The 22,998-nt window shown below is 47.4% G+C and overlaps 1 protein-coding gene across 1 annotated transcript in view; it reads right to left on the bottom strand.

The window, feature by feature from the left end:
* The window catches only part of LDLR (low density lipoprotein receptor), a 28,187-nt gene extending 5,708 nt beyond the window's left edge, over positions 1-22,479 (bottom strand). The window contains exons 1-15 of the mRNA XM_084835632.1: positions 22,206-22,479; positions 12,115-12,237; positions 10,267-10,389; positions 9,597-9,965; positions 8,105-8,227; positions 7,695-7,817; positions 7,012-7,131; positions 6,110-6,235; positions 4,705-4,876; positions 3,455-3,682; positions 2,969-3,087; positions 2,612-2,751; positions 1,636-1,777; positions 1,225-1,377; positions 807-1,019 (exon numbers count right to left, since the gene is read on the bottom strand). Of these exons, the coding sequence (XP_084691758.1) occupies positions 807-1,019; positions 1,225-1,377; positions 1,636-1,777; positions 2,612-2,751; positions 2,969-3,087; positions 3,455-3,682; positions 4,705-4,876; positions 6,110-6,235; positions 7,012-7,131; positions 7,695-7,817; positions 8,105-8,227; positions 9,597-9,965; positions 10,267-10,389; positions 12,115-12,237; positions 22,206-22,290 (2,359 nt within the window). The 5' untranslated portion in view covers positions 22,291-22,479. The remainder of the gene's footprint in view (positions 1-806; positions 1,020-1,224; positions 1,378-1,635; positions 1,778-2,611; positions 2,752-2,968; positions 3,088-3,454; positions 3,683-4,704; positions 4,877-6,109; positions 6,236-7,011; positions 7,132-7,694; positions 7,818-8,104; positions 8,228-9,596; positions 9,966-10,266; positions 10,390-12,114; positions 12,238-22,205) is intronic.
* Between the last annotated feature and the right edge of the window lie 519 nt (positions 22,480-22,998).

Genomic DNA, 22,998 nt, shown 5'->3' with positions numbered 1-22,998 from the left:
AACAGTCACACTGAAGCCGCTGTATTTTGAAGTTGGCCTAAAGTAAACCTCATCTTTCTCCACACCAGCTTCCTCATTTGAGGCTGACCTCTAACTAGAGCTTCACTGCACAGATTTCACTCCAGCCCCTTTATTACAGGAGTCCAAAATGCGTGCACTTGTCCAAAATGTTACATTCATAGAAAAGGGAATTGTTAGCATTACAGAAACAATGTCCCATGTTTGGGATAATGCCGTTATGAGACAAGCAGCAGCCTGACACCGTGGATACATCGTGGCGCAGAGGCGCACGTGGAAGTTTGGCACTGGTCACCATCACAGATGTAACAGGCAGAAAAAAACCCAAAGTAGAATTAAGACTCTCTACATGAGGCATTTATTGTGCGCTTGTCATTCCCTACTGATGGTAGTTAAGGGCTGTTTAGACGACGTTGTTACCATCCAGTTTCACTTATTTTTGTAAACAGCACTTTCCAGGAATGTTTTTTTTCAGAGCAAGGAAAAGGCATTATTTAAAGGAAGCGAAAGAAAACACTGTGTCTACTTGTGTCCTTGCACTACTCCACTGTCCAAAAGTGCCACCTAGTGGAGAAGCAGAAAAGCAAACGCTCCTCATGGAGTGCTCACATCTCAATTCTGTGAGGAAACCGAAAGTACATGCTGCAGATTAACAGCCTCATGTAGAAAAGCTCTGAGTATCACCCACCAAATAAGGCTTCCCAAATGGAGCTGTAGCTTTGCATTTAGGTGAAAGGGAGTCTTATAGGATAGGCATTTAAGGACTGGTCGAGACTTAAGCCCCTCACCTTGCTGGGACAGGGTGACCATTTCAGGTGTGGTATGTTCAGGGATGCCAGGGGCAATTCTGTTTGGCACAGCTGTGGTGGCAGCAGGCAGATGTCCAGTTATCTGCCTTGGAGCAGCAGTTGTGATGAGTAGCCGCACTAGAGGTGTCGTCCTTGCAGTGGATTGCACAGTTGCGGTAGCAACAGAAGCAGGGGCATCAGGGACAGCTTTATCTGTGTGGTGGAGAACAAATCAATGCCTTTGTCCACGTGATGTCTTATTGATTTTGCAGAAGGGGGAGCAGGCGCACTTTCTCTCTCTCTCACACACAAACGCATGCGTGCACACACGCACGCACCGCACCCACAGCTACCACAGATGCTTCCTGGCTTCCACCTGCTGCATTCAATAGTGGCAATATCCATTTTGCCTCCGTACCTGTGGTGCAAGTTCTCATGTCTGTGGCCAGGTGCAGACCATCGGGACAGGCACAGGTGTACTTGGCAGAGTGGCGAGTGATTTGTGGGGCAGGAAGGCACAGGTACTGGCAACCTCCGTTAGGGAGGCCATTCTTCTCACACCAGTTCACACCTGTAAAAAACAAAACCAAAGAGCGAAGTTTATAAAAGAGATGTGGGCAATTCGCAGGCATCAAAGCGAAAAAGGTTAAACGTGTGTTATTTATAGAACGCCTAATATTTTCTAGGCGCGGTACAAAGATTTTAAACAGAGAGAAAGGCCCTCAGGCTTGCAATCAAAAGCATACTGTAGAAAAACGGAAAAGGTATGAGGACAGGAGAGGAAATTGTACTTAGGCATGTGGAGGCAAGCACATGAACAGATAGATACCTTTGGGCTGCCGCACAGAATGATACAGTGTCAAATCCTCAGGCGAAAACAGGTTCTCTGCTACAGTGGTGATATCCGAACCAGTCACGCGGTTGGCACTGAAAATGGCTTCGTTGATGGTATCTGTCCAGAACACTTTTTCCTGGATGAGGGAGGATTCAATGTTTGAAAGTGAAATCGGTACTTTGCTGGACGCTAGTTCCATTCCCCTCTTCAACGCATATTCAGCCATTGCACCTCCGCAAAGCAAATGCTGGATCCATTCAGAAATAAACCAGCAGGCACCACTCAAAAAAGTAGGAGAGAAGGGTTGAGACGACTAGCATTTGTACAGTGGCCAATGAGTGACCTGCTTCAAAAGGATGGATGCACAAATGGAACAGAGTTGCAAATCTAATTTAACGGTGCTATAGGAAAGCGTTAGTAGCAATCAACCTGCTGCCTCGGGGAGGATGGGAGTTGTAGTCCAACACATCAGGAGGGCACCAGGTTGGGGGAGACTGATGTAGCCTTTGACCAGGCTTCCGACCATTCAGGGCCACCCTCTAACTCACATGTTTTGAGCCACACAGGTTTTAGGCTCTGCTCACCCTTTCACTGCTGGAGCTGCCACCACAAGCACTCCCGTCTACCGCGTTAAGCCCCTCTTAAATGTACTGCTGGGAATACAAGCAGCTGTGCCAAGCATCCCTTTGCAAGAGAGTGGGTTAGAAGCAGGTGCTCCCATAACTATGGGATTCAGAGCAGAGGGAACAGATGGACTGAGAGAACGGCCTTTTTGAAGAAAGGGAGCGAGCAACAGCCACATTTATTGCTGTGGTAGTAAGAGGGGGTGCTCTGAGGAAAAGTCAGGCCGCACGCACACATACACGCAGTTCAGCCTTGATGCAACAGCCGCCTCCTGGGCCTTTGTCAGGAACATCTCCCAAGCGCTTGGCATGCACAGTGCATTCAGCCACTTGTGAATCCGCCTCACCTCAAAGACTGCGATGGCAAAAGGGTGAGCCAGCTTCTCCTTATCCACAAGGATGGTCTTTCTGTTTCCCCCATCCACATCAATGCTGAAGACAGAGTGATACTTGGAGTCTACCCAGTACAGGCGCTGCTTGACCATGTCTAAACACAGAAAACGTGTCAAAGTGGCACAGATCAGCAGAGAAACGTATCCTTCTATTCTTACGCAAGGAAAGAAGCGGAACGACAGGAGAGCTCAGTCTCGAGCCCCACATCAGAGCAAAGAACCTCTGTTTAGGTCTGGCTCCAAGAGAGCTTCATCTCCTGGTCGGTCTCTCTCTCTCTCGCTATCGGCCCTCCTCAGCTATGCAAGACCTACCAAGTGTTATTCCATTGGGCCACTGAATGCCTTCTTTCACCAACGGGAAGTTGTCCACCCCATTCAGACCACTTTTGGAAATTTTAGCTGACATCCCCCAATCAGTCCAATACATGAACCTGACAAAATGACAGGAGAAGAGAGGGACACATGGAAAAGATCAATTTAAGCCATCCGTCACAGAACTGCAAACCCACCCGCTGTCCTTGAGGGCTTACCCCAAGCCCATCTTTTCCCAACTAAGCTAGAGTGGTTAGCACCCGCAAGGGGGTGGGTTAGAGTAGCCTCCCCCAACCTGGCGCTCTTCCAATGCATTGGACTTCACCCCCCCCAGCCAGCAGGGCCAATGGTCAGACATGCTGGGAGTGGGAGTCCAAAACATCTGGAAGGCACCAGGGTGGGGAAGGCTGTCCTAGAGCATCTTCCCACGGAAACAGAGACCCGTTTCCCCATAGAATCTCCCGACAGCACATGACGGGCTCATACCCATTAACTGGGTCCACCACAATGGCACGTGGCTTGGCACCGGCTTCCTCGATCAAGGTCTTCCTCTTCAGGCCTTCACTGCTGGCCACAGAGATGGTGCCCAGGCCGGAGTCAGTCCAGTAAATGTGGTTGTGCACCCAGTCCACCGCCAGGCCATCCGGGACTCTGATGCCGCTGCTGATCACAGTGGTGTGGTGGGAGTGGTTGTGAGCCTTATCTATGGGCGTGCTGTGCACAAGACAAACGGACAGGAAGGCCTCAGAGAAACGAATGAAGGCCACACAGCAGCTGTGCTTCGCGAGTTGCAGGGCTGTGGTGGGCAAACAGCGTCCATCTTTCATCCATTTCCAGCTACGACTCAAAAAGCAGCTACCAGTTTCAACCAGCACCAAAAGACAGCAGCCAACTTGGCAGAAACCCAACACAGCGACTGACTGGGTTATTAGCAATTGCGACCCCCTTTCACTGCTACTCATTTTGGGCGCTCCCTACAACCCGCACAGCAGCTTCGAGACGAGTCCCTAATATAGACTGAAGCTGAGGTTAAGGTGGTGAAGACTTGCCAAAGAGCACCCCAGCAGTTGGATGCGTGTTTACAGTGCTGAAACCACTTGACTTTGGAGCTTCTCCACACCAGGCTTTTTTACCGCAACGTAACCGGGGCTTCTGCTTCCGGATTCTTTGCAGGATTAAGATCAGCTCTTTCACACACACTTCCTGTCCCCCTCTCCCCCAGGGATTGCCTTTATCTACAAGTTCTATATGTTTTATTATACAGCCACTAGAGGGCACTGCTGTTATAGCACAACTCCCTCTTTGCATGGACAAATTCAAAAAAAAATTTTTTAAGCTCATTATCTCCATTCCAAATAAAGCTGCGGAAATGGTCAGAAACCACAGGAGAGGCGCTGGGGGTTGACGGCATCATGTAAAGGACCCACAAACTTCCATGAGTGGCCAATCTCGATTGCAGGGTAAAAGCCACGTGTTGTATCTCTTAAGCCCAGTATCTCTTAAGCATTATGATATGCATGCACCCTCAAGTGCTGAGTGAAGACATCTGTCTTCCTTCTGTGTAGTCTCCCAAGGTCTAAACCCAATGCTCTATCCATTGAACCACTTTGGGCACTGCTAGGTCCTTCCCTCCCCTGCAAGTAAACATGGTTCTAGAGCCAGCCTGCTCTCAAAAGGGGTTCCTCACTAGTTGAGCTATGGCTGTGCATTCACTTCCACGTATACACTCTTCTTACCTATATATTTTCTTCTGAGAGAGGTCAGACCAATAGATTTTGTTATTGGCAATTTCCATATCCAAGGCCACGGCTTCTTTCAGGTGGGGGATCAGGCTGATGTACTCCCTGTGGTCCAGAGTCATCTTCCTGACCTCATGGCGATTGGTAAAAAAGAGGTATGCAATAGTGCCTGGTAAAGGGACAAGACATTGGGAACCTTTAGCACGTTCCCTCCAATGCTAGAAAAACAACAAGTGGAGTTCAGACCCAAGTCTCCAGCAGGGAGAATTACAATCCAAAGTGGACCTTCCCCCAGGCCAAAGAAGAGACTGAAGTTCACACGCCACAGGCAGCCAACTCCGATCCAAGAGTTAGTACAGATCCTAATCAATACAATTAATTCACATTTTAAAAAATACACAGGAAGATAGGATAGGTACAAGCTACCCGAAAGATCTAATTACGTGTAAGAGGTTGGGGCATTGAAGGATTCTCATGGCACCTGAAATAACAACGTCAAGGGGCAGGTGCTTCAAGGGAAGACTCAACACAGCGCTCAACACACTCCCTCCCATTAATCTGTATTGTCCAGAACATGGGTGGTAGGCATATCCCCAAAGGGAGTAGGTTAGGTAGGTAGGTAAAGGGCCTTTGCACAGATTTGAACAAGTATTTGTTGCAACAGGCTGGGCTATAATCTTAGAAATAAGATTTGAGGTTCCAAGTTATGCTGTCAGCTGCTATCAAGAATTGTCAGTTTACACTCACGGAGGACAGGGGGTTTCTGTACTTAGAATTTTAAAACTGGCCCTCCAAAAATGATGGTGCTAGAAAACCCAAAGCTTAGAAGGCTCCATTGTGCTGCATTAAATAAATGCTTGTTGTCCCCCTTCAAACAAAGGGGGGGGGAGAGACAGATCTTTCTGTTAATGGACTCAGATTATCTTAAATTGCAAAATGTTCTAAGAGTTTAATAGACATGATAAAGAAGTGGGGAAGGAAGAGGAAAATTAGCACATTCGGGTGCCAAGAGTTACACCAAAATGCCTGCTGTATGCATAGTTGGATGCAAAACACCCCTTGCAGGTACCCTATTACTGTGGCGGAAAACATTTAATCCCCCGCTCTCAGATTGATGGCTGGTGGCACCATGTACAGCACAATAATGCTATTCAAACCAGCCCTTGGCTAAAAGAAGCAAGTCTTCTTAAGCAAACAAACATTCTGCTGTCCACTGTGCATGGAAATCAAAGACCTTATGTCAAAAATGATTTATTAAAGTGAAGACTGTGCAGTGATACCAAGAAGTGCTGCCCGAAGAATTATGCCCAGGTTCTTAATTATGGAGAAATCGCCAAGAGCCCTGGGCTGCTCCAAATGGTTGCAGTAGTATACTCTAGCATATTAGACATCCTGTGCTTACCTATTGCTTTGCAAGTCTTGGTAGCAGGGTTCATCTGAAATCCTTCTTTACATTCGCATTTATAGCTTCCCTCCAGGTTCACACAGATTTGGCTACAGGCCTCAGGATTGAGACACTCATTGATATCTACAGATCCAAGAGAACGTTACTAAGCACCCGATGAAGTAGGTTCTTGTTGCAATACATTAGCTGGTCTTCACGGTCCAGCAAGTTCGTAACGTGTTACTTGTTAGCACAGGACTCTCCCATGACACCACCCCAAATAAAGAGGAGATGGAAATATCCCCATCTTGGTTTGCAATTAACACTGGCTACTGCCCAAAACATCAACATATATCTACATGGCCTCTGTGGTCAAACATGACAGGGGGCAGAACATCTTATACAACTCAGGAGCCCGCTAAGAGGGACCAAGAGACTGAGACCTATGCATGCACGTGAGAAGAGAAATCCTCCTGAGATAGGCACACTAAGCAGCCTTCCCCAACTACAACTCCCATCATCCCCAGACCACATAGCCATGTTGGCTGGACATGATAGGAGTTATAGTCAAACACATCTGGAGGGCACCAGGTTGGGGAAAGCTGCACTGGATTTTTCCTCCCTAACATTTTCCCCCAGGACAAGCCATCAAGACAAGGTTTTGCCAAGACGGCGAGAAACCTGCTTCAGCAACCGCAATGCCAGTCTGAAGCCCACTTTTAGAAGTGCCAGATTTTTTTTTAACCTGTGAGCATGGTGGCCTTAGCTGGATGGATGGAGGCCGAGCACCATGTGAGAAGCACCCGTCTCTCAATGAGATTATAACACAACCATGAGACAGCTGAGGTGACCATGGTAAGAGGTGTATTATTAAACCAAGAAGGATACTGCGGAAGAAGAAATAGAACTCCACCATCTACCTTCACATTTTCTTTGGTTGATCAGCTGGAAGCCCTCGGGACATAAACACTCGTATCCAATTTTGAGGTCGTTGCATATGTGAGAGCAGCCACCCTTGTTGGCCATACATTCATTTGTTCCTGGAAAGGGATAGCAAAAAAGTGGGTCATGATGCTACCCTCAGAGAAATCACTTTCAAAGACTTTTGGTCTCAGGATAAGCTAAGCTGTACAGATGTGTACAAAAAAATCTGCTCTTTTTCAAAAAGATTAGTTTAAAGACACATTTACACAGAGTCCTCCCATCACTGAGCAATTATGCTCCGTTTAGATATACCATAGACCTCAAGTGTACCCCAATGACCTAGACCAAGCTGTGAAAGAGGAAGTCCACAATTCAGATCTCGCCTCTGCCATGAGCTTGCCAGGTGGTGATGGGCAAGCCACCTCATCTAAAAGTTTAGGGATAATAGTATCAACAAGGGTGATGCAAATATTTCTGAAATCATGTATGTGCAGAGCTTTGAATGCTCAAGGCACCATTTAAAATATTATTCTTCATCTCTTAGGACCAAGTTTGAGCTTGGTTCCGTTTACATCTGCAATGACTCCTAGATTTGCTGTTCAGAATTTCCAGTTTGAGGAAGTGGGTGGCAGACTTAACAAGCTACACAAACAGAGACAGTGAAAGGTTAAATGCTTACGGCACTCCTTCAGGGGCTCGTCTGACCAGTCCCTGCAGTCTTTCAGCCCATTGCAGACCTTGTCCATTGTGATACATTCTCCAGAATGGCACTTAAATATGTTTGGCCCTTTGCAAGTTGTCACTGTTACAAAGGTAAGAGAGCATTGTTTTAATTCAGCACTGCCTTTGGGATGGAAGTTCCCATTTGACCATACTGGGAAATCTGCTACAGAGACAGGCGATGACAGTAGCAGGGTGAGGGAAGAGAGGCCCTTAACCCATTAGCAAGCTCTGTAACCCCTCTACCCTGGTGGGCTTTGACGACAACTCCCATGGGCTTTCAGCCCAACATGCACCTGCCACCCAAGTGGTGGTTCAGCCAGACCTCACGTCTATCCCAGGCTCATGACGGCGGCATGAAGTGCTCACCATTGATGCAGCCGACCTCGTCGCTCAGGTCTTTGCAGTCATTCTCCTTGTTGCACTGCAGGCTCCCATGGATGCACGTGCCGTCATTACACTGAAATTCATCTGGGCGGCATGTCGCTATAGCTAGATGGAAAAAGCAGAGACTTTTAGAAACAGAGAGCACCACTATGCCTATGAACACTTGTCACCTCAAGGGCCTGACCCTGGCATGATGCACAGCTTCATTTGATTCAAGCTCAGAACAGGTTGTGCTGCTTGTGATGTAAACTTACACCTCCGGTATCCTGCACAGCTGCCTACCCCAGCCTCCAGATGTTTTTGACAACGACCCCAACATTCCTGACTACTGGCCATGCTGGCAGGGGCTGATGGGAGCTGAAGTCCAAAACGTCTGAAGAACACCAGGTTGGGGATGGCTGCTGCACAGCGTGAGACCTAACAGCCCTGACTGTGCTATGCAGTGTACAGAATGCTGCAAGCACCATCACTGCACTCCTCATGCACCAAGAGCAAAGCGATGATCTCTCTGGCTCCTGCAACACATCTGGAAGCCTTCATGTTTGGACCACTATCAGAGGCCAGGTTTACCAGACAGCGCTACACATTACAGAGAGTCATGGAGGCGTAGAGTATCATTTCCCAAAAGCTCCTGCAGGGCAGTACTACTGTAACAGAATTAGTGGCCTTGGGCAAGCAATCACTACTCAGCCTGCACCTCCCCAATCTGCAATATAGGGATAATTTAGGGCTGTTATCTCAGTAATCCTGGGATAACATATACGAAGCACTTTTAAGGCACTGCATAAATGTTAAGTATTATGAGAGCTGATATACAACAGCAGAAACTATGGGTGCAATCCTATGCATGTTTAGACAGAAAGAAGTCCTACAACTTCCAGCATGCTGGCTGGGGCATGTTGGGAGTTATAGGACTTTTCTCTGTCTAAACATGCATTGGATGGCACCTCCAGAGACTGAACAAGCACCAGGAAGTCTCTAGTTCAAACCTCATTTTTGTCATGAGCTCAACAGGCAGCCTCAGGCAAGCCCCTTTCTTTCATCCTCCTCACCGCCATTACGGAGACGATAATATCAGAAGTACCGTACATGAACGTACAGCCAATCCTTGGCAGGATTACAAGGAGATAATATACATGAAGTATAACACTCAAAAATATCTTCAAATCCTGCCCTGAGCGGGGCATTTAATACCCAAAATACCCTTCCCAATACCCAACTTCTCTTTTCATAAAGGAAATACTGCAGCCTCTCCCTAGGCAGCCTGTTTCAGCTCTCTTACATTTTTTGAACACTGTTGCTTAATATTTTTTTTACGCACAAAGACATTAAAGAATTTTACCCCATTCTTTAACCAAAAAAGGCTCTCAGAACAAAGATCTCAGCAGTCCGACTGTAAGGAACTTGTGCCACAAATGAGACTCCCATCCACTGTGACCTCCCACCTAGCCTCCAAATGATTCCCCACACTTACCACAGTTTGCCTCATCTGATTGGTCCTTACAATCAAAGCCTCCGTCGCACCGCCAGGTCGGGTGGATGCACTCACCACTCCCGCAGTGGAACTCCAATTCATGGCAAGGACTGGTTTTCTTGACCCCCCCACAGTGCCTGGGGGACTCGTCTGACCCGTCCCTGCAGTCTGCATCACCGTCACAAGCCCAGAGCTTGGGGATGCACTCTAAGTTGCTGCAATGAAACATCTCGGGGTTGCAGGTTGGGACAGGGCAGTCTACTTCGTCACTCCCGTCCTCACAATCATGTTCCTCATCGCAGACAAACTCCAAAGCAACACAGTTCCCATTTCGACATTGAAACTCATTATCAGCACAAGGTTTAGGGGCTGCATGAACAAAGAATAAGAATACTGGTACAATGGCACAGTGTATTTTTAATGTAACACCATCAGCATACAAATGGCTCTTACAGAGTTTACGAGTGACCAATCCTTGCTGTGAAGAGCCTACAATTAAAATTCATTTATTTAAAATATTTCTAGATGCTTTCCAATTAAAAACTTCCAAGGCGGCTAACAAGGGATGGACGCGAAAAAGTAATCTCTCAAAGGATTCCTTTGGTAGTTCCCCCCACCCCCCATTGTCTTCCTACTAGCCCAGAACCATGAAGCCCAGAGCCTGACTTACTGCAGTTTTCTTCATCGGAACCATTTTCACAATCCGCTTGTGAGTCACACCGCCAGGACATATCAATGCAACGATTTATGCGGCCACCACAGCTGAACTGGCTTGGCTCACAGGTCACAGACTCTGAAGAGACAAACCCAGCATTAAAACACCACCTGCATTTAATTAGGACTCTGTGCATGCTCTTGCACAGAGACATTTACTTTGAGTGCTGACGGCACTACAATTCCACACACGTGTCATACAAAAGAGCCTTCGCCAGCAGCCATTTCTGGCTGTCCATTTTCCTCCTCACAGATTCTGCTCTGTGCCCACGCAGCCTCTGCACAGCTGTAGCCACAGATATTCTGCATGAATATCAGGTGAGAGAGGCAATGCAAGCTCTGGGATGGGGAAAAACCAACTGCCAATGTTAACTGCTTTATATGGCCTCACACATGTACTGAGATATGCAAATGCAACCTACAGGAAGGCAGAGAGCTCACCTGCAGCAAAGTCCAAGGCTCTCAGAACATGAAAGTGTGGCTCAGGTCTAACACAGAAAGAATCACCTACTAGACCACCCCTTCCAGTGTTATATATTGTGGCTGGGCCAGGACTAGAGGAGTAAAGGCTGGGGTGGGGGAGAGACTGGGGAAGAAAACCAGAAAAAAAACACTGTGCCCCAAAGTTTTCCAAAAACCCCTTGAGTGAAAAACGGGGGGGGGGGGGTGCTAATTTTTCTCTCCCCCACCCCTGTTTTTTTCCAGGATTTCCCCCTAAGTTTCCACATCTCTGGCTACGAAATGGAAAAAGAAAAAATCAATTTCCTCTCTTCGATATCCCAAAACAGAAAGTGAAGAATGCTGCCTTATTTTTGACAGGAGGATTGCATCTGTATCCTCTTTCCACCCTCTAAGACGAAGCCATCTGGGATGAGAACAAGCTTTGCTGACCAGTTACCGTTTGCCCATACAATATATGGGCTTCTACGCTGCAGACATGAAGCAGTTCAACCATCTCAGCTCCCCTCACCCTTCTTTTCCCCAGGCCATCGGAAGAGTCATTTGGCGAGATGACAAGAAAACTACAGCAGAGACTCTTGGCTCCACCACAGAGATGGCTGTTCTCAAGTTCCTTGTAGGCAGGCATGGAAATGATACAGTAGCAATACCCTTCCATGTGCCTAGGGAGGCTCAGCAAGGGGGGGGGGGGACATCCAGCAGGACAATGCCTGAGAACTTCAGCCATTTAACTACAGTCCTCAGGGCTGGAGCTGAAGAGGGTGTTTAGTTTCGGGTCACCTTCTGCACCCTAGGCCTTCGCTGAAAAAGCACTCTGAACTGGCCAATTCACACACACAAACACCCACGTAGGGGAGGAGGCATCTGCTTGAAATGTCAGTGCAAAAGGGCTGCCATGCCTGGCAAGCCACTGGTGGGAAGCACCTCCAGCGATTCTCACCATGGCATCACAGGACAGCTTGTCGTCAATGAAAAAAATACTGATGGAGAGCAATTGCTCCTGCTCTCTTTCCTGCACCACAAGGCTGCAGGGGGAGAGAGAGAGAAGGGGGGGGGTCCCCTAACTTCTAGCTGCCCTTTTCTTTTTCCTGGGTGAGGCATGAGCCATCCAACTATGTCCACAGGGTTTTGTAAGAGATCATTCAGTGGAATAATGAGGTTGGTGCATGATTTACACAGCCATGCAAGTAAGTCTTCAGAGACAGCTCCGCTCCTGACAGTGCCCAGATAAGCCCAGGGTGATTTCTGACATGCTCATATGCCTGAACACAGCTCCATCATGTATGATGTGTATGGGGGAGGGGAGATGAGCAGGGAGAAGGCTGGCCAAGGTTAGCTAACTTACTGCAGGCATCAAGGGATTCATCAGAGCCATCCTGGCATTCAGCCTTGCCATCACAAATCCATTTGTAAGGGATGCAGTCTCCATTCCCGCACTGGAACTCGTTCCTTCCACACTTCTCCACCCCTGCAAAACAGAAGGATACATAATTAGCCGCTCAAGAGATGAAGCCGTAATCTCATGATGACTCCAGGCTACAAACTGGGCCTCTAATCCATGGCTACAAACAGGGCCTCTACACTGTGAATCACACTGACTTATTAACAAGATGTTAGCTATAGGTCAGTACCTTTGCCATAGGACAATCCAATTGTCATGCATACGCCAGTGTTGAGAGCTAATTTTCAATAACATGCATAGTTTCCTAAACTACAAAAGTGGGGGCACCTGGAGAAGAGACCCGAAAAAGATCTTAACCACCAGGCAGGTTCATCTAGACACAGGCAGCCCTTTAGATGCCTGGATTCCAAGCCCTAAAAGGTTTTGGAGGGTCAACACCAGCACTTCAAACAATGTGCACATGCACAGGGAAGCCAGAGATGTTATAGAACACAGGTGAGATGCATTTATGCAGCTGTTGCTCTCTATACTGTTCTTTGTGAATAAGCAGCCATTTTAGCTCCGACAGGAAGCCACAAAGATTCAAGCGCAGCTTTCTTTTCAATGAAGTTCAACCGCTTCCTTCTCTGACAGTTGGCCCTCCTGTCAACTCCACTCCAACAGCACTTTGTGGGAAATGTTTACCGGGAAAGGGATGGGAAGCTGTTTGGTTGTTTAACTAGCCAAGGTACACACACACACAGAGACCAGTTCTGAACTAGCTGCATCTTGGGTAGGGATGGGTGAAAAATTCATTTGGTTCACATTTCAATGTGAACTTACAAAATTTGTATTTTCTAAATCTAAACATAAATTGCAACACCATTTGCTGCTGAAATCTGTACAGGCAGAAAGTTCGCAATGCAGTTCACACACAAAAAGCATACATTTCAAATAATGCACACAAAAATGGACATATTTGCAAAATGTGCACATTTTGTTCAATGGGGAAATTGCATACATTTGCAAATGCGCACACAAAAATGCAGATTTAAAAAAATGCGCACACATTTTTGTGTAGACTAAAAAAATCCCAATCTCGATTCAAAATTGGGAACGAATTAACCTACTCCTGAAAAAATGAGAAACTGAGCTTGACAAATTCACCCATTCGTAGTCCTGAACAGGGTCAAGGCACTGTGTCCCAGCACCTATTGAAATACCTCAGCTCAAACTTGGAACCTGTTATAAGAAAGAGTACTTCAGAACACGTTCCAAGTATTTTCCCTGACTGCTATGTAACCACATATAGCCCCTGAACCCTAGACATTGGAATTGTGGAGAAAGACTTCCCAAGAAAGGCCATGACTTCCAGACAGGCTCTGGTTCCTCTGGAACCTCTCACTTAAGACAAAGGAGGAAGAGGAAGGCCATAGGATTTTTCAGTTTCTGGGAACCGAAAAGGTTTCCAGAAATCCAACTCCCTGCCCCTTTCCGCACCGCCTCATACGTGGGTCGTCCCAGGCTCCACACTCAAGAGCAGTGTGGAGCAGCCAAAAAGGGGGCACTCCTGCACGTGGGGACAGGACTGCAGAAATGCTGTTATGATGCTTCCTATGCACCGTCTGGCCTCCCCCCCGATGCCCGAGCTGCCCTGGTTAGACAGCCGAAATCAGCTGTCTAGCCGCAAATGCAGGGCAGCCAGAGCGTGGAGGATCCCCTCCATGCTCCGTCTGCCCTGCATTGGACAGTCGGCCGCCTCTGAGTTCGGAGGCAGCCAACTATCCCCATAGGATTACGCCCTTAAGCATTCAAATACAGCACATGCAGGCCCAGGAGAACTTTTGCGAAATGGCCCTCATTAGAAGCTTGACAGAGGGTAAAGGCACTCTGAGTCATCCACCTGCAATTAACATCTCAAGCAAGGTTTTGCTAATCACAGTCAGGTCACAATCTCTGCCAAACTAGGTTGCTGTGACATTTCAGAGGTGAACCACTTTAGATGCTACTTACTGCTGCAGATGCAGAGTAGACACAGCAACAGTAGAGGCCGCTGCCATAGAGAAACTACATGTATTTGCCCTGTTGCACATGGCATAAGAAACTCTTAGACACGGCTGATGGTAGCGGCATGGTCTGTTGCCATGGGTAAGTCTATTTCCAGCATCCTTCAGCCTTGAAATATTTAAACAGATTTGTCAAGACTGTTGAACTATCCTGACCGATCAAGTTCCCATACAACATGAAACAGGCCAGTCACCCATCTCTCAACTTACCCTACTTCACAGGAGGATCAGACACCTGCACATACACAGAACTGGCAGGATAGGGCCAAACTAGACGTTCTTACACTATTCACAAATTTAGAAATTGTATGATTTTTTTAAAATGTAAACTGAAGGCATGGGGGCAGCGGCAATCTGAATTAAGACCCTGGAAAGGAGTGAGTTTCAGTTGTCTGCACCTGTAGGGTCTCAATCCAGATTGCCCGTCTTCCTGCAATTCATGCAACTGCTAATGATGTAACGCTTAATTTGGCCCTTAACTGGGAGTAATTTATAGTTGTGTACATAACTTCATCTCTAAATAGATATAATTCCAAACTACAAAAGGCATGTGGGCTCCATGGCCAAAAGTCTTGAATTATGCCTTTAGCTAACACAAACATTCTACTTAGTTGCAAACCAGTGTGGTGTTATGGTTAGAGCAACTAGCAATGCATCCTTGCTCAGGAAATACAGGTTTTCCATTTAATTTTAAAAAAAATCAAATTAGCCCCCCACACACACACACACACTCTCCTCCACTTGGTGATTTAAATCAATCCACCCTGCAAGGAAGACAGTTAAGTATCAGCTGCATCACAAGGCTGTTCCCCACTCCAACTCCCTTCCTACAGAAGGGAGGAGAGCTTCTCGGGTTATCTGTCACTGTCAACCACGCAAGCAGTAAGGCGGGCCTCCAGTCACACCACCAGCTCCTCCTAGTCTCTGCCCCGCTATTAGCACAGACAGATAATCAATGAGAGGTACTGACATCTTTACAGCCTTTCACATTATTTGCGCAAGGCTCTCCTTAGCAAACAGCAACCTCCATCAGCCGATTTTACCATGGTAATATGAACCCATACTATAAAAAGCCAAACAAGGATATCCTTTCTACAACCATACAGAGACACACCTAGATTACTGTTCAGCCTCTCCCCTTTTACACCTTTACTGGAGACAAGAGTTACTGCAATAAAGAATTGACTATACTTATCTACTAAAGTCTGCATGATTTAAAAAAGTACAACTTGCCTTACAGTCTCCTGGATGCAATGTATTTTAAGACATCATTAACTATATCTATAAAAGTCGCATAATGTCTTAACTATGTATAGTAGTAACTTCAATGCAATACAAGTTAACAATAAAGATGTGCAGGAGAAGTGAAAAAGCTAATAGAGGAAAGGCCTGCATCATCTGCTAGAAAGCTCATCAAGCTCATAGAGAAGTACATCAGGCCAAGCTCAGTTTCAGCCCAACCAAGTGATAATTTTCCCAGTTTCCAAAATATATGGAGGTTACAGCATTCATATAATCTTCAAGCAATTGTTTTGTAAAGTACAGATTATACACAGTGCTGTTTATAGTAGTGGAACAGGACTGGAGGCCATGAAGTATGAAGATCCTTCTTACTGAGCCAATGTATCTCCCTCTCTGAGGGCTAGAAACTTGTTTTTTCTAAAAAATGAAAACCTGAGATTATCAGGAGTTCAGAAAAAAAGAACCGGATTATCCATGGAAAAGAATTTGATTTCGCTTAAGTATGAGAAGCACATGAAAAGTACAAGCAAAGTGCTTTAGCAAGTGGAAAAGAGAAGCTCAAATCAACACAATGCACAGACATGACATTGCGTCAATTGTTCCAGTAAGACACGCAGATCCACTGCTAGTTACAAAACTGGGTTCAGGAAAAACCATATTAAGAAAATCTCTGTTGATGCTGCTTGAACTAAGGCTTGCATAAGATATAATAAACCATCTGTCATATACTAGCACTGGGGGATAAATCTTCCACACTAGCTTAGGTTTGGCTGTGAGATACAACACAGAACTGTATTGCTAGGCTAAGAGCTCCCGCTAATTTGCCTATTTTGGCATTCTTGAACATGGTGGATGCCAAAGCCCAGATGGAGCCGTGGAGGTAGCCTCACTATCCTGAAACTAAAGCTGATTGAGGCTGCCCTTGAACTATTACTGTGGAGAACACAAAAGAAGTTTTGGCTTCATTTTTTTGGGATATTAATTTAATTCTGATTCTGTCGCCTCCTCCACCCTAACCTCTACATTTTCAAGGATCTCTGCTGCATCAGGATTAGAAGTTTTTCATTAAGCAGATGAATGCTGAGGTTCTCAGTCACTGTTACAGCCATCCCAGATTAACATGCCACCTGAAATGTATGTGATGCTTAGGTACTTTAGTCTTTGTATTGTTCAATTATTTAAAAATAAATAAAAGCATATCCCGAAATAATGAGCTTGCACAGAGCAACACTGAGCAAAGATTCTCAGGAGGAACCTCTTGTTGGAAAACACCCCACCCCCACCATGGACTATTACCTCCTTCATCAGTTCATACAGCAAATCAATCAATCAGACAAATTTAGAAGTTGTCAGTGGTGGACAGTGTACTGGGCTTGGAGGAGTTAAAATCCCACCTGATCTTGCCTTACAGAGCTGTCGAGGGAGAGGTTGAGATTGTAAAGCGCTCGGTACACTTGCAGCCTAATTCTACCCATGCTGACTTGGATGGGACTTGCTTCCAGGTAAGTGTGATTAGAATTGTAGCTTTAAGAGTAGTAGCAGTAATACCATTAGGTTGTCCTCCAAAACTAGCAGAAACTGCTGACTTGAAAATATCTCCCACAACAAGCAAAGGGCCAGGGGATTCCTTAACTGAGGCAACATCATGCAAACCTAATCAACTCTATTGCCCTTCCACACTAACCCCATGGTGTGCAAGCAGCAAGTTGGGATGCTAAAAAACAGGAAGGCCCTTCATCCAGAGACAGGATGTGGCCATTCCCGTACAACAAGTTCTGACTGCACTGTGCAATAACGCTACATCACAGTATGACTTGGGCAGGGCAGACACACCAACATGCCTGCCACTCCCTCACCACTTGTCATTTTCTCCTCTTGCATATAAAGAGTAATGTGCACTGTCATGAGCTGGAACTCTCCTAGGGACGGAGGTTAACCATGATCATTTTCCAAACACTGTCGCTAACACAGACTAAAGCACAAGTGATAAACCCAGAAGCCCTCCCCCCGGCACCACCCTCAGCTTTCACCACTTCAGTCTAGAGTTCTATTTTCACATACCATGATGGCAAAGAGCACTTACAGCAGGGATGGGGGAACTGGGCCCCAGATATTGCTGGACTACAGTTCCCATCGCCATCGACCATGCTGGCTGAAAATGATGTAAAAGGGAGTCCAACAACATCTGGAAGGCCAACGGTGCCCCACCCCCGACATACAGGAAAAGCAGAGAGCCAGCTCAGAAGGTTAAACACTGAGGGAATTTTCTGAAGTTACTTCGTTAAAAAGGAGAAAAAAAATATTCTTGCTACGGAGTCATCACAAAGGGCTTCCCCACATTAATAGAAAAAGCCGCTGCCTTATGGGGGCTTCCGGATTCTTTGCGGGATTACAACTGGCTCCATTACATGGGCGACCATGTGGCTTGAATTGAAACGTTCCATTTTGGCACTTTTCCTATGGTTTCCTTTAGACTGCACCATCTAGTGGCTGAAATATAGCGCTACGGCAACATTAAAAAGGTAAAGGTGTCCCCAGCCAATCGTGTCCGACTCTAGGGTGAGGTGCTCATCTCCATTTCTAAGCCCAAGAGCCAGCGCTGTCCGAAGACGCTTCCGTGGTCATGTGGCCGGCATGACTGAACACCGAGGTGCACGGAACGCTGTTACCTTCCCCGCCAAGGCGGTACCTATTTATCTACTTGCAATTTCTTGCTTTCGAGCTGCTAGGTTGGCAGAAGATGGGACTGAAGATGGGAGCTCGCTCCATCATGCAGCACTCGAGTCTCAAACTGCTGTCCTGCTGACCTTCCGGTCTGCAATTCAGCGTCTTAACCACTAAGCCACCGCGGCCCCTTACACGGCAACATTACATGCCAATGATTCTGCACATTTTTTAAAAATACCTGATTTAGACTGGTGTTTTTTACAGTGGGGTAAACCTGAAAAGGCGTGGGAGAGGCCAGGATGTCGACAACTTCATGTAATACACCCACAAACTTCCGTGAGTGGCCAATTATGAGTGTATTGCCCGTGTAGAGAAGCTCAAAGATTGAGTCACTGCTCTAACCCGCTGGGCTTAAGACATTTACTTCCAAAACACTGTCCCAACCTAAGCACCAAGTAGGAGAAAGTGACTCCAGCTTTTATAACGGGATGTACAGACTATTTCAATGCGACTGCAGAGCCAAAGTAACTGGTGACAAATCAACAGGTATGGAAAATTGAGCTTTCTACAACAATGAACAGGTAACGTCATTTAACTTCAGTGAGCAACAGCATCTAAAAGCCTGATGGAATGTTCCTTTAGAAGCATTCATTAAGTATTTATTTTATTTTTCAAGGACAAGATTTAACTAAGTATGCCTTCTCAGGCTTGTGCTCAATCCAGAGTAGCCCAAAAGAAGGGGGGAAATGTGCACCACCCCCCAAGATGATATTAGACGCAACTCTCATTAGTCCCAAGCAGCATGGCCAATTGTCAGGGATTATGGGAGTTGGGGTGCGCCAACATCTAGAGAGCCACAGGTTCCCCAACCCAATAAAGGACCATCTTATGCTAAAGACTTGAGCACATGATGCACACCTAAGCCCCTCAAACACTCCCATACAGACATGGAACATCAGTCTTTGAATGGGAGTGGAGTAAAATGCTAGTATGACAAATGTTTTGCCAACCAGTTACTCAGACTAAGAATTTCATGAAAAAATCTTGTTTGCTGCATGCAACAAAACAACAAAGTCTTGTTGCATTTAGAGCCAGTGTGGTATAGTGGTTCAAGTGTTGGACTGTGACTGAGGAGGCCAGAGTTCTAGTCCCCACTCAGCCATGAAGCTTACTGAGTAAATTTGGGCCAGTCACTGACTCTCAGCCTAACCTACCTCACAGGGTTGTTGTTGTGAGGATAAAATGGAGGGGAGGAGGACCATGTAAGCCACCTTGGATTCCTTGCAAGTGGAAAAAAGGCAGGATATAAATGTAATAATAAAGTAAGTTATAGCATAAGAGGATGTATAGCTCAGAACTCCTCCCTAGTGGATAATATTGAGGAAGCAGTGTTCTGGGGTTCAGCTTAACCAATGTTAATTTTAAGAATGGCATCAAACAAAATACATCTGAATATCACCACAATCCACTTGTAAACTTGACCAGTTCCCCACAGATTATCAGAGCAGGATTTTTTAAAGCAAATATATGAGAGAAAGTCAAAGTTGGTGCTACTGTCCTTTAGAACTTTGCTCCCAAAGAGCAGATGTGCCGTGCAGGCACAAAAATCCCTCAATCATTAACAGCTGCACAAAGGAGATACATCTTTAACTTCAGAACATTAATGTGCAATTGTCAAACCTTTGCATAGAGTAAGCTTTTGAAATAAGAGCAGGGATACACAACTAATATATATGGGTCACTCCTGGTAGAGGGAAGCAATTAATTTTTTTGTTAACCTATTAACAAAGTTTGCTAACATGTTTTGGAAGAGTTGCCCACTTCTATCACCGATTTTAAATGTGAGGATATTTGGGAGTTTAAAGGTGACACATCTTATGCTCTGATTAACAAGGAAAAGAAAGTTAAAGCATTCCTTTCCTCTCAAATGGAACACACTGACCATATGCTGAGAGTTCAGAAACTGCAAGGCCACAGCACGCAAGGGTTTTCAGATGGAAAAGATTAAATTCAGGGATGAAGCTAGGCTAGCCAGCCCTGAAGGGACCACAGAAGCAAGCAAAAAGTGAATCGGTCACATGAAAGGAACTTTTGCACATGTTTGCCAGAGGTGTCTTCTAAGAGAGCTAAGGAGCAGGTTTTTTCTTCCTCAAACTCCCATTGGCTGATGTGAGGGAGCTAGCAGATGGCCAGTTTTCTCCACAAGCCAATCTGCTGGCAGAGCATATGGAGAAGGTGAATGAATGGGCGAGGCCAGGGCAGCGACTGGCTGGATTCAATGCCGCCACACAGAAAAGGTGCTTCCTCCACAACCTTCCAGCCCATTCTCAGTTTCCTTCAGCCTGCCACTGGAGCCCAAAGCACCACACCCAACATGCATGCTCACTCCCTGCATAGCTCCCCTCCTGTCCCTTCTTCCCCCAGAGTTGTTGCAATGTTCAAAGTGGTAAAAGCAAAAGCGTGTGTGTTCTGAAATAAATAAATAAATACACACACACTTACTTAACATTGGGCTTCTGGTTTTTCCTGCCCAACAAATACTCCTAATTCACACACTCCCCTGCTAATCATCCAGTTAGAAGTATAGCAACGAAATAGTGATTAAAAGATACAACAGTGTTAGGGGCTGCCTTTATTCTCCGCCACCAAACCCACCAGATATTGCCCACAAACCCCTGGCAAGGGAACTAAGGCGACACAGCCCGTTTTCAAGGAAACCCCTTTGGACCAGAATAAAGCCCCCCCACCCAGCAATTCCGATAACACTCCCCCACCTGGGTGGTCTTGCCTGCTCATACAACTGCTCTGCTAATACTATGAGTTTCAGGCATTCACCTTCTTTGCGAGTTCCATTCAGAGCCCTGTTGAGCAATCCAATGCAGAGCTTCACCCACATTGCTAAGTCTTGGGTGCTTTTTATGAAAAACTCCTAGAATGATTGGTTTTAAGCTTCCTTTTCCCATGCAATAGTGACAACCATGCACCACTCCTCAGTGAGGGATGGGGGTGGCACTAAGAATTCAATTGCACTTAATGTTTGTGTTCTTGGGGGGGGGGGGATACAGGGCAAAATAATCCCCCAGGATCCTATCTGAAATCAATACGGACTTGAATTGACTCCAGAGAAGTCTGCTCATTAACAGAAGAACGGAGGGAGGGAGGGAGGGAAGACAAAGGCTAAATCACCCTTGCGGAGGAGAAGCTATCTTCTCCACCCATCCCCAGGTGGAGGATGCAATCCTGAAGACATTTAAGACCTCTGAGGTCTTTAGGAGGCCAAGATCCTGAAGGGAAGCGGCTGGAAAGCATGAGGGAGGATAGGGGAAAGCCGAGGGAGGGGGAGAAGAGAGGGGCGGACGTGTGAGCTCATCTCTCCTGTCCAAGTTAAAGGGCGGAGTAACCAGCCCCCATTAGTAAAGGGCTGGTTACCCCGCCCTACTCTGAATCAAAGGCCAATTACACCCAGTTGGCATGGGGAAGGGGGGCGAACGAAATATTGATCTTTTCTGAACTCCAAAGGTCGACTACTATCCCATTAGCGCAGAAAGGTACACGGGGGATGCTAGGAAGGAAGGTGGGCGTGTGAAGCGGAGAAAAAGAGGTAAAGACCTGGGCACCCAAGTGTCCCGAGCGCGCCAGGGGTTCTTAACTTTTTCGTCAACGTATCTCGGGGCGCGCTGTTGCTTCTCGCCCGTCTCTGTAAGTTACTATTAATGAACTTAGGAACCATTGCTGGGGTCCCCGGCTCTAGAGATACACTTCGTGCAGATTTTGGTGGGGGGAACCAAAATGCCCCATTATCTCCCTATTTGAAAGAGGCGGGCCCGGCTATCACAAGCCGGGTTCTAATACAGAAACATGCCCAGAGGATCTGGCAAGAGGCAGGCTGAGCAAATGGGGCATCACCACTCCCACCATCTCCCGGAACCCCAGAAATCTACCCTACCCTTCCCACTCTCGGGCTCCTTCACTGCAGACGGACCCTTCCCTAGGCACCCGCCCTCCCACTACCTGCTCCCTTTGAACCCGAGACGCCCAGCTCCCAACTGCTCGTGCCCGAAAGAGAAGATCAAGCCTCACCGCCACCAGAAACTCGGCTGAGGGCGCTCAGCCGCAACAGCGCCATCAGTGCCAGCAGAGATGCCCGCGCTCCGCCCGGACTCATGTTTGGCTCGCGCCGGCGTTGGCTTCCCGCCTCCCCGCACGCCTTGACAGCCGCGGCACAGCCCCGGGCACGAGAACGCGGAGTCCGGCGGGCCGCGGCTCAGCTGCCTTCCTCGCCCGGCGCCGAAAAGTCACCGCTGGCGAATGCACGCCGCCGCCAGCCTCATTGACTCCAATCGCTTCGCGCTCCTCCTCGTGGTGGGCGGGGCTTCCGATGGGGTGATTTTCAAACCTCCCCACATCGCCCCGGGGAGGAGGAGCTGCGAACGCATGATGTGACGTCGGCGCTTTAACCCTTCCAGCGCGGCCCCCTCTCGCCTTGGTTCTTCGCTGTGCGCGCCGCCTCGGGGGCGGCGCGCAGAGCGTTCCTCCTCCGGATTTACGTGTCGCTGTTCCCACTACTGCTCCGAAAAAGCACTTCCCAGCGGCCTAGCGCGCGCTCCGCCAGCAGCGTGTTGCCACCCTTGGTGCCAGGTGGGGCCATAGGCGCGAGGAGGCGCCTTGACCCGCCGAGGCAGGGAGCGAGCTTGGCGTCCGCCCCTCGCTTGGCCCTCCGAGGGCGCTCGCCCCCGCCCCCTACGTTCTCCTGCGCGGAGGAGCAGCTTCTGCCCATTGCGCCCGTGGGGGAAAGGCACGCGTTGCCCCGGGGACGCTCTTGCCGCGAGGGCACCGCCGCCTGCCCTCCGCCCCCGCCCGCTGAGTAGCCTGG

The sequence above is a fragment of the Heloderma suspectum genome, chromosome 2 (assembly GCF_057233095.1).
Source record: "Heloderma suspectum isolate Gila_16-S chromosome 2, 16-S_ref, whole genome shotgun sequence".
NCBI classification, from domain to species: Eukaryota; Metazoa; Chordata; class Lepidosauria; order Squamata; family Helodermatidae; genus Heloderma; species Heloderma suspectum.
Note: the sequence above shows the minus strand (reverse complement) of the source record. Positions and strands in the feature narration are given on the sequence as shown.